Source organism: Schistocerca serialis, chromosome 8 (genome assembly GCF_023864345.2).
Source record: "Schistocerca serialis cubense isolate TAMUIC-IGC-003099 chromosome 8, iqSchSeri2.2, whole genome shotgun sequence".
Taxonomy (NCBI): domain Eukaryota; kingdom Metazoa; phylum Arthropoda; class Insecta; order Orthoptera; family Acrididae; genus Schistocerca; species Schistocerca serialis.
In genome coordinates, this window is record NC_064645.1 from 428,460,333 (window position 1) to 428,473,040 (window position 12,708).

At 36.7% G+C, this 12,708-nt stretch overlaps 1 protein-coding gene across 2 annotated transcripts in view; it reads right to left on the minus strand.

Annotated features, from left to right (window-relative positions):
• Positions 1-437: 437 nt before the first annotated feature.
• The window catches only part of LOC126416721 (protein YIPF6), an 80,123-nt gene continuing 67,852 nt past the window's right edge, over positions 438-12,708 (minus strand). For both annotated transcript variants that reach the window (XR_007575507.1, XM_050084535.1), the window contains 2 exons: positions 7,901-8,058; positions 438-675 (listed from right to left, as the gene is read on the minus strand). Coding sequence is in view for 1 of the 2 variants with exons in the window: in XM_050084535.1 (XP_049940492.1) it covers positions 557-675; positions 7,901-8,058 (277 nt within the window). In the remaining variant the exon portion in view is untranslated. The remainder of the gene's footprint in view (positions 676-7,900; positions 8,059-12,708) is intronic.

Below are 12,708 nucleotides of genomic sequence, written 5' to 3' on the forward strand. Positions count from 1 at the left end.
TTTCTATAACAATGGTGTTAGACATCTGTTGGAGCATTATACCAAATTTCCAAGTCGGAGCGGCGACTATGTAGAAAAGTACCTGGTAAGTGTAGCTAACTCTTGCAAATAAAATGTTTCTGATTTTCACTGTGGTTTCCATTTAGCGACTGATCAGAACTTAATTTCTGGACAACCCTCGTATATCTGGCCAGTCCCTTATGTAATGAAGTCAAGGTTTCACTACACACTTATACTGAGCTGGAAAATATTTATAGTTAAAAGGTACAAAAAAGGCATAAAATTTCACTAGACAAAGACTAGATCTTGCTTGAATTGCCACATTATTCATTTTTGAGTAACTAGCAACTATTTCGCTGCAGGTAAATCATTTTGGCAAGTAGCACAGAAATAAACTGACAACTGATTGATTTTTACAAGAAGAATAAATTGACAAGTTGAATGCCTAAAAGTCTGGCATATTTAATCAGTTTTCTCAGTTACTGTACAAAATATACAAATCAATCTGGAATGTTTGCACCTTCATCACATGATCAATTGTATCTATAAATAACATTTATGTTGTCGTATGGGAAATCACAAGCCATGATATAATGAAATAGAACAAGAACATTGGATACACTGCAAGAGCCTTCCTTCCCGGTGGCTGACTGTCACCAAGGAAAACCATGGAAGCTGACAAAAAGAAAGGCAAATCAGTATTAAGACGTTTTTGGTCTCCAAGTTATCACTAAATGCCACACAAACATTATGTACTAAATAAAGTTTAAGAAATAAATATAAAAACAACAAATATTATTGAGTCTTTGAAATAAGAATTATAAGGAAGCTTTCAGATGAAACAGAGAGGGGGAATACATCAACCATTCACAATCAGAATCTGAGACATTTAAGTTTGGGGTTCAGGTGAGACAAAAGGAAATAAATAAATGGAACGTTCAATAATGTGCTAAAGAAACGAATTGCCAATCATCCCCTTAACCTTTTTTTCCAAATTATGTTCCAAATATTTTGTTATTGATCAAAACCACCCTATTGTGAATGAAATTACATAATGTTGAAGATTGGCAATAATAAAATGCTGGGTATGCTCATGCACTAGACTTCATCAAATTATCCTGAAACTTTAAAAAATGACTTCATTTCTAGTGTAACTATGAAGTCTAGTCATGTATTTACATATGGTTTCCTGTGAACATTAATCTTGGGGGTGCTGGTTGGGGCACAGTGGATGTATATATCTCATACCACCAGCAAGCACTTGTCATTAAACTGATGAAATGCTCTCTCTTTCAGCCTCTAATGAAGTAACATCACATACTTCTTCACTTTCTGCACCACTAAGTCAATGCCAAACTCAGGATCATTATAGCCATCCTTTGTTTTGAAAGCACTGCTAAACAACAATACAAGATGGAGCTGACAGTGCACATTTTGTTGTCAAGTACCCACAGCTGCACACAGTAAAGACAATACCTAGTGGCAATCACCTCAACCAAAACACAACATCTAGATTACAAAAGTAGTACTAGATGCTCTCTAGTGGCTGAACACTTAACTACCAGTGATGAAATGGACATGAACAGGGTTTTATTTTTCGAAGGCCTTTCATTAAGTTGCCAGAGTATACTCAGGATTTTAAGTTTCTGTCAAAATAATAAAAACGAGATATCTCGAGGTTTTAAGTTAAGGGGTTAAAATGAACACATCTGCACATATGTAACACAAGCAGAATTAGGGCTGAGAAAAATTTGAAAGAGCTTTTAAGTGATTTCAATTAACACAAACATCATTTTTCTTCTTCATATTATATCTGTTTCCTTTATCTGTGGATATTTTTTCTCTTTTTGGTGCATTTCCTTACCTTGGCCACAACAAATACCTTTCACCTCCGGTAATTCTCTCTCCTCCTCCTCGCAAATCTTAATTCCACCTGCCATTCCCTCATGTGCTTTGCATTTCATTCGCTCTCCCATGTGGTGTACTGCTGCTGATATACAGCAATTTGCTTCTGGAATTATGTTATTACCAACTTTAGAGTAATTTCATTGCCATTTGTCAATAACTTCCTTCGCAATGTCAAATTTTGTAAACAAAAAAGAAATTGACATTTTAATTTCTTTAGCCCAGCCGCCATTGTTCCATGTTTTGGTACAAAATGTCTTTGCAGTGATCATACAAAATTTAAAATCAGTTATCTGAAATGGTTATTTTACACTAGAAAGCAGAAAATATTGAAACTTGGAAATGCTGTGATGTTAAACAATTGTTGAATCTAAAACACTTCAAAAACATGATAGCAAAACAGCTTGAGTTACAAATCTTAATTACTGTATTGGCCTCACTTTTTTTTCCTTTCTTTCTTTTTAGCGGGGAGGGGGATAGACTCAATGGAAAAAATTATGTCAAATTACCAATTTACAAAGACTGTTCACAAAGTGGGGAGTCTTAGTTTAGTTGGTGGAACATAGATAAATTCACAAATACCAGCATTCTAATATGTCTTCACTGATACCACTGTTATCTTCACTACTGTTACTTGTTCCATCACTTTCAGGATTTTTGTTACTCTTCTCCCCAAGTACATTGTCCTTGCTACCATCGAGAGCACTGGACATGCAGTACGTCTTGAACTCTTTGATGGTAGAATGTGGTGGCATTGTATGCCATGAAGAAAGAATCACTCTACTGGTAACACTTTAATCTTGGCAGATGGACTGAGTGCATGTTCCCTTATACTTGTCTGTCTTCAATGCATCAACGTTGTTCTTTATTTCAGGTATGATGTGATCTTTACTGGCATTCAACACTAAAATAGCCCTTCACTGAGCAACACACCAGGTCTGCAATTCTATACAGTGGCTAGCCAGTCCAGTCCAGCCTTTTTCTAGGCAATGAACCATTTAATCCTTAAGGGAAATCTTCCATTGGCAAAGTTTTACACTTCAGGAGAACAAAAGAGGTGAGCTTTTCTCCCTCTGCAATAGATGCCAGTTGTCAGCTGTTTTTAATGAAATACTTGTTGCCCCCCCCCCCCCCCCCCCTCCCCTGGTATAGCCGATTGTCACATTGTGTGGCATGTCACAAAAGATGGGTATCTCAGTGGCATTGTCGATTCGTTGTAGCTGTATTTGGATTATGTGCCCGTGGAGAGTGACAAGAGTCTTAGTAAAATCTTCTTGCAGTCTTTGTGCCAGTGAAGTACTGTACCATATAGAGAGGCAACTTCTATATATAAATGTGTGACCTCAACCAGCACTCCCACAGAATTCTCTTTGTGCTATGTTTAAGGACCTTGCAATTTCCAAAACCTTTAACTGGATTTTAGGTCAAGAGATAGGTATCTCATGTTTCCTTTTACCTTGTATGGGGGAAAGAACTGGATTGAAATTTAGGATATTTCAAGCTTTTGGCTCTCTGTAGGAGTTCCTTGATGAAACAGCAGTTTGCAAGTGAATCTCCAATGCAATCCACCATTGCACATTTGATTCATCCTAAACATACTTTCTCCCAACTTCTACACTACATGTATTCTTTGCACAATAAATAAATGTGCCTAATTCTAAAGTTTGCTAACAATTTCCTTTTGACATGAGCACTCACTATGAATACTAGATCATACAAAAATAGGAACAATGGAACTGTTAGGATAATACTGATAATAGTCTGCACAAAAATGGTATCTCAGTAATATGTAACCACATACACCACAAATAACTTCCAATCTTTACCAGTGTTATTGCTCTGTTTTAAATTAAGAGTACAACAATTTTTATGATACAAAAATATACCAGTATTTTCTGGGTTGCACAGATAAGAAGCATGCTAATGTTTGGTCACCTAAGTTCAGCTTACATTTCACTTGGCTCAATATAGTGTTAAAGAGAGGACTTTCTGTCATGTTCATAGTGCACTGAATCATTATCCAATATACACAAAAGATGCTAGCAGTAACTAATGAATATATTTTTTTTGGGGGGGGGGGGGGGGTTGTAGTCACTATTTAAGTGCAGGGAGGCAGAGCTTCAGGTGAAACAAGTGGCTTGCTAATAATGAAGGGAGTTTATGTCACTCCACTGACTGGCACATATAAAAGGACAGTGCTTTTGTACAGTGAGTAATTATATGGCCACAAACAGATATTTTGACAGTATATATTACATGCATAGATGCAGCAATTGGAATGCACGAAGACTTGCTAAAAAGTAATGCCTCCAAATATTTTATGTGAAAATTCTTTAAAGGTTTTTAAATAAAACAAACATTATTAACATACTACATCTTTATTTTTCATGTTTACATACTTGCAGCCCTGTACCACAAGAGAGCTTCGAATTGTAGCGTGTAATATGGCGGTAACTATATATGTGTGTGTGTGTGTGAGAAATAGTATGCTTTAATCAAGTTTTGAATTTGAAAGTTTGTCCACACATGGAGCACCCTCTCCTTCAGCATATGATGACAAGACCACACACAAGCACTGTGACACCTACAACAATCCAATGCAATGGGTTGACTGTTATCCGTCATTCTCCATACAGTCCTGACTTGGCCCCATCTGATTTTCATCTGTTTCTGACTTAAAAGAACACCTTCAAGGACTTCACTCTGATAATATGAAGCAGTGCAAACTGAGGTGAGGTTATGGTTCCATCAACAAAGGCAATCATTCTACAGTGGTAGTATCAACAAACTGGTCTCATTGCGAGAAGTGTGTTCATCGCTAGGGTGACTATGTTGGGAAATAAATATGTAGATGTGAAGAATAAAGATGTAGAATGTTAATAAAATTTGTTTCATTTAAAAAGCTTTAAGAATGTTCACATAAAAAATTTGAAGGCATTATTTTTCAGCATGTCTTGTACATTTACTTCCTTATGAAGTTAGCTGTCAGCAAACAACCACAGTCTGGAAAAACAGTACTAGAAGGAGACATGAATTACTCAATCCAGTACTCGGCCTTACCATGGCACAAAGAGAGAGACTGACTATAGTTAAGTATAAAACACTGTATGCCAAAAATGAGCAACTGAAATCGTGTAAATCATCAGCATCCTGCCAGTTTTCCACTCAGGAAATGTATTAATTGTAAAAATGACTCATTCTACATTTTGGTGACTGGCTGCACTTACAATCCAGGAAAATGCAAATAACTAAACTGACAATCAATCAAAGTCCGCCATCTACTACCTACAATCGAACCTGTCATCAATCCATTTTATATCCCCACTGTTGCAAACATATATTTCTATGAGTTGGCTGCTCCAACTGAGACTCATTTTATTGTATTCATAGAATACTACTTTTCTGCATTTCCTTAAGTGCTCAGTTTTAAATGTAGGAATGAATACAGCAAGTTGTTAATTTCTAACCCACTTAAAAATCTTATCAAGGTATCACTGGATATTTCTGCACCTATTTTCAGAGAGTACTTTGTTATAGATTACTGCAAAAATCTGAGGTTACTGTTAATAATGTCTGCTAGGTAATTAATATATGACATGAACAGGGTTCCAACACAATTTCCCGGGTCCCATGCCATGTTACGTCTATGTCTGTGTATGACTCTCCACACACTGTGTTCTCTCTAGCAAGAGATACTCAATCCAGCAACAAATTTCGTTTGGTGCCCTATACTATCACTTTAATTAATAAGCACTGGTGTGGTACTGGGTCAAGATGAGCTGCATCTGCACGATTGCCTTGATCCATGGCTTTCATGTGAGAAAAGTACGCATTGGGTTTCTCATGACTGTTTTCAGAGTCCTTTCTGGTTGGTATGGAGGAGGCCATTTGTTTGAGATACCTCATTACATTTGAGCTCAGAAAGTTTTACCGGATTCTACACCAGATGGATATCAATGAATGGGACAGCACTTTTGTGGATCAGTGTTGCTACTGTTCTTGCAGATAAGTGTGACCTTTGCTTTCATCCTACTTGGCACAGTTTTTGGTTCAAGTGATCTACAGAACATTATGATTAATATCCAAGTTGTGTGTGGAATCTAACAGAGAGTCTATCAGGCCCTGGAGCTTTGTTCAATTTTAGCAATTTCGGGTGCTGCATCTAACACTTATACAGCACTAATTTTTCTAATAGTCTGAGAATGAAACTGAGGCAGTACTCCTATGCTTAGGTTTGGAAAGGAATACCTGAAGGAACTCAGCATTTCTGCTTCTGTTTTGCTACCCTAAAATTCAGCTGAGCATTCACATTCTCAGGATACCAACTTTATGCCTCTGTCTTGTTGTCACTAAATTTATAATCACTCTCTTCTAAAACACTTTGTAACTGATCATCAGTTAATTTTCCCCAGTGTTGGTTGCCTCCACATCATTTGAAATGAAGGTCACACACCTACAAAAGAAAAAAATGTTTTGGGTGGGAAAATGTTTGCTGGCGGACTGTTAGTGGCAGTATCACATATCAGTGATATGAGCTTGTGGTGCATGTCAGGTAGTAGAACATTCTGTCTATCAAGCAGATAGTCACCAAACTGATACTAGTGGCAGTACACATTCTGTTAGGAAATTGACATATCTGTTGGCATTCAATGAACCATTTAGTGAAAAATGGCTCAATGAGAAGATCATATGTTGATCTGTCTCACATGTAGAACACTAACATTCTCTACCAAACACAGCTCGGATGACAGCTGAACTGGCCTACAAGTGATTCACAGCTAACAGTTTATGTCTTAATATCATAAAGGTTCATATTATGTAATTTCAAACGTGAGAAAATGACCTGCTAGCACCAGAGCTAAGCAACAATGGTATTACACTAGAAACATCATGTGAAAAGTTTCCTAGGTCCAGTCAATAACAAATTTGTTGGAGTCAACACACAGATAACTGATCAAGCAGCTCAGTTTTGAGCTGGCACATTGTTCACATTTTCACTCCCTCTTGTCTTACATAATTATCTTCCAGGCAGTGTATCCAAAGTAAATAAAGTGTTTCTACAGCAGCAGAAACAAGTAAAACTGTTGTGGCCAGTAGATAACTTCACATGTTGCAGAAACCTTATTAAGGAATTGTGAATTCTTACTCTCACTTCCCAATACATTTTTAGCCCTATACAGTTTTTGTTTCTGAAAAAAAATTTAGTCTCGGTTGAACTGTGCTGTACACTATCACAATACAAGACACAAAAGTAACTGAAATTATCCAAATATATGGATTCAAAACTTGTATAGTCTGTTAGCTACATGGCAAGTAGCAGTGTTCATTGGAAAGCTGCATGATAAATAGAAGTGTACAGTAAACAGGACTCTGTATCTGGTAACTATTTTCTTTGAAAAATATTAATATAATCCACAAAATGTTGAGCTAGCAGCTATTTAATATGATGGAGGAGGTAGCAGTTGCTTTTTAAGTAGCAGCATTCTTCCCAATTTTCTTGATTAAATTTAGCTGGCAGAAGCACGAATAGCTTTAAGCAGTATAGTGAATAGCTTTAAGTGGTGTAGTGGTAGTTTATAGTCAATGAAGTACATGGATTCAGTTTCTTTCATTTGTGTGTCTTCTGTTATTGTTTGGTATGCCATGACTCATTACACATCCATCAAGGTTCTCCTTGACAGGGTCTACACAACATGATCAATGAATTCATGAAACCAAAACAGACTATATGCTAGTACACACACATGTCAATGTTGGTTCTGACTGATTGGTAATACTTTTAGAGTGATCATTTTCAGAGTAAAAATTTATCTCATTGAAAAGCTTTGCAGTATTTCATTTTGTACTATAAGCAAAGATTGTTCACCGACTATGACAGTACCTAAAAGTCTATTGTATATGGCATGCCCGTACGGAATAACCGAACTTGCAGCTACCTGAAAAAAAGTGAATATTTACTTCATATTAAATCAAATAATTAGTTTTACAAACTCACCAAATGTTGCCCAGGCAAAGCCTACAACTGTCACTATAAATCTGATAGCAAATAGAAACGTCGTTTGTTCCATGAGAAGAATTATTCTACACATGATAAGAGCAATTGTTGTAGGAAGTAAGCAATAACCAAGGACGCAAACACTCTGGAAAAATGATCTGAAACATAAACAAACAAAAGAAAGAACATTATTAATAAATTATGTAGAAAATGAGAAACTAAAAATTGCAGTATGACTATTTTCTTTCAAAGTTTGTTGCATCAGATAAAAATATTGGTCATAAAAGTACAATCCTTAGTTTGAAAACATACTTTGATTCTGAAGAATGCTATCCAATAAAAGGAATGTTATTATGGCTATATGTACATCCTCTTTCTTTGTGGCCGACAAGGCGCCATTATCATTCAGGCACTGTGAAATCTGCCTGTACTTGGGTCACTGTGCCACTGTCATTTTGAATCACTCAGGCATTCACTCATTTCAGTGTAAAGGAATTACAGACACAATTTTTAGTTAAACTGAACTACATTTCCTGATCTAAGATTCTCAATTCTTAATATAAAAAAAACATATTCAATAAACCTTCAAAACTTCCAGTTGTCTCAATGTTTGCAAGTTCTGTAAACCATTTCTACTTCCAAGATTTGTATGGTAGGATACCGAGGTGCACCATATATTTGCAAAAGAAAGTTGTAAGACTGCACTTCTATCATGAAGAGGGCCATATGATGAAATTTTGTCTGTGAGGTATGGCTCTTTCTGAGTTAATCTGTAAAAGGCCAGAATACTTCTCTCTTTTAATGTTTTCTGTGGTTTCCCTCAACTGTTTAATGTTAATGCCAGAATGGTTCCTTCAAAAAATGCGTTTTGCAATTTCCTTCCCCATTCTGTCTTGTGTTTTGTCTCTAACAGTTGTGTTGTTAATGGGATAGTAAATCACCACCTTTTCTCCTCCTTGCCAAATACCAAGGATTTGAAAGCATAACACCATTCTCTACAACATTCCAAAGACTCTGGATGATGTGTTGCAAATCTCACAATTTCCAGAAAGATCTTACCTGCCAGTTCATGCTCTGACATTAGCAATGAAACAGAACAGACCAAAGAGCCAACCTGAAACCTACCACACTATAGCCCTACCAAGTTCATGTTACAAACTCCCAGAAAGAAGGATTCTAGACTGAATAGGACCATTAATACAAGAACAAATTCCAGACGAACACGCTGGATTGTAAGCCACTGCAATTGTTTCAACTACATACGCAGCCTAACAATACACATTGAGACTGTGTTTCAGAAATGGTTGAAAACCACAGTGGTGTATACTGACTTGACTGCGGTACACGACATGGTTGGAGGAAAGGTCTTCTTTACAACCTTATTAATGTAGTAGCATGTGGCCAGATAATGTATTTATTAAATAATTTGCTTTGTGACAGGCTTTATCAATTAATAATAAGAAACAGTAAGAATAAAATTAGTCTTCTAAATAATGATACTATGGAAAGGATAGTTGTCACTCAGCATATAGTGGAGATGCTGAGTCGCAGATAAACACTACAAAAAGACTGTCAGGAAGTGAGCTTTAGGTCAAAAAGCCTTCATCAAAAATTGATCTCTCTCTCTCTCTCTCTCTCTCTCTCTCTCTCTCTCTCTCTCTCTCTCTCACACACACACACACACACACACACACACACACACACACACACGACCACAGTCTGTGGCTGCTGTGCTCAGCAACCAGAAATTGAGAGTGTGTGAGTCGTGTTTGTGTGAGCGGGAGCATGAGTGTGAGTGTTTTGCCTATTTTCGACGAACGCCTTGTTGGCCGAAAGCTCACTTTCTGACAGTCTATTTGTTGTGCCTATCTGCAACACAGCATCTCCGCTATATGGTGAGTAGCAACTATCCTTTTCATAATATTGTTACATTCTGTCCTGGATTTTCCATTGTTTGACATCTAAATAATGGGTTGCCTCAATGCTCAGGCACTGTTTTAATTAATTTATATTTATTCCAACAAAAAATTAATTAAGTACTTGTCTTGGTGCTGTTTAACTTTTGAGTATACCAAATATGACATCTGCAAAATTTATGTATGCTGACAGCCTAGTCCTTGCTGACTGCAATAATTTCATAGAGGAAGCCAGTAACAGTCATCAAGACTGGAGACTAATTCCAAACAAGAACAAAATTAAAGTGTCATGCTTTCACCTCAATAATAAACAAACTTATCAAGAGCCCCAAGCATACATCAACAACAACAACTTAATTCAGTATAATCCTTTCCCAAAACATTTAGGGATAACAATGGACCCAATATTATCTTGAAAAAATCTGGAAAACACTGCAGAAAAAAAAAAAATCAAAACCAGGAACAATATAATCCATAAATTGTATGGTACCACATGGGGGCAAACACAACCACCCTCATAACATCAGCACTTAGTCTTGTGTACTCAGTTGCCAAATACTGTGCTCCATTCTCTTTAAACAGCCACCATGTGAAGAAGACTGACACCAAACTGAATGAGACCATAAGAATAATTAGTGGCTGTATAAAAAAACAGTCTCCCTTTTAACTACCTGCTTGCTCCTCTTCCTATTCGTACACAGGAAAGATTAGTTAAGGAATACAACAAAACTTTTGCCATTCCCCACCTTCCACTTCATAGTTGCCTGGGTAACGTTACAGTGCAGATGCCAAAGTCTGGAACTCCCCCACTACTAGTAACAGGACTAGTTTTGAGGGACAGCTTCAAAATTAATGAGATGTGGAGAGAATACTGGGAAGCCCTGTAGTCAGCTCATAGTTCACCTGACTCAGCCTACTTCACATATTTTTAAAATATTGTTCTGCAACATGCTGTATATTTCAGATATGTAGTAGATGGAGTTGTTAGTATATTCTATTGACTTGTTCCCCAGAAGCTGTAAGTAGTATATTTCAGATATGTAGCAGAGGAAGTTGTTAGTATATTCTATTGATTTGTTCCCCAGAAGCTTATGGTGTAATTAAGTCAACAATGAATGTAAGCAAAATATGTTGTTCTAGCATATGAGCTACAATGCAGTGAAGTTACTATTCAAAGTTCTCTGCATGCTGAAGCTATTAATTTTCCAAGGACCCTGATATATTCAGTCCACTTCAGCTGTGAATCAACATGCATCCCTAGAAACTTTGTTCTTGATACACACACTATGAACTCATTTATACTTTTAGTGAGTAACTATTGCACATTTTGCTCATGTGGAAACTATTTTTTCCTTTCTTTTTTACATGCAGGGTTAATACGTTGTTTTCTATCCACCTGGGCAAGTACACATGCATCAGTGTTTCTTCAGCTTTGTGTCCTAACACACTTAGAGAGTCATCACTGACTAGAGTCTTATTGTCATCAGCAAACAGTACTCTTGAATTGTGGGCTGGAAAAGATCCACCACGGTTTAATAACAAAGTTCACAAATTGCTAAGGAAGCAAAGGCTGTTGCGCCCTCCGTTCAAAAAAGGGCTGACAACAGGCAATAGTTAACAGAAATTTGTGTGTGTGTAAAAAGATCAACGTGCAAAGCTTACAACAGCTATCACTGTCATACCTTACCAATACATCTTGTCAAGAACCTGAGAAAATTCTGGTCCTACATAAAATTGCTAAGTGAGTCTAAGCCTCCTACCCAGTCACACATTGACCAACCTGGTGTGGCATTAGAAGATAACAAAAAGAAATTTGAAGTTTTAAATTTTGCATTTAAGAACTTGTTCACATATGAGAATCATGCAAAAATAACATCGTTTGTGTACATGTATATGTACATGAGCACATACATCTACAGCGATACTCTGCAAATCACATTTAAGTGCCTGGCAGAGGGTTCATCAAAGCACCTTCATAATAATTCTCTATTATTTCACTCTCAAACAGCGCGCAGAAAGAAATTAACAGCTTTATCTTTCCATGCAAGCTATTATTTCCCTAATTTTATTATGATGATCATTTCTCCCTATGTAAGCTTGCATCAACAAAATATTTTTGCTCTGAAGGAGAAAGGTGGTGATTGAAATTTCGTAAGAAGATCGCAGAGAAACGCCTTTTTTTTAATGATGTCCTTCCAAATCCTGTATCATGCCCATAACACTCTCTTCTCTATTTCTTGATGTACTCCATTAATACTATCTGGTAAGGATCCCACACCCACAGCAGTACTCAAAAAGATGATGGACAAGGATAGTGTAGGCAGTTTCTTTAGCAGATCTATTGCATCTTCTGTGTGTTCTGCCAATAAAATGCAGTCTTTGGTTCACCTTCCCCACATTTTCTACACGTTCTTTCCAATTTAAGGTGTTTGTAACTTAATTCCTAGGTATTTAGTTGAATTTACAGCCTTTAGATTTGATTAATGTATTGTGTAAACGAAGTTTAACAGATCCCTTTTAGCATTTGTATGGATGACCTCACACTTTTCATTATTTAGGGTCAATTACCAATTTTTGCACCATACAGATATCTTTTCTAAATTGTTTTGCTATTGGTTTTGAACTTCTGATGACTTCACTAGATAATAAATGACAGTATCATCTGCAAACAACCTAAGACAGCTGCTCACATTGTCTCTTAAATCATTCATATAGATCAGGAACAGCTGAGGGCTCTAACACTACCTTGCAAAATGCCAGAAATCACTTCTGTTTTATTTGATTACTTTCCATCAATTACTGCAAACTGTGACAGTAGTAAACATCACTGATGTAGAGAAACAACTGAAAGAGTTGAAAGCAAATAAGTCACCAGATTATGATGGAATCCCA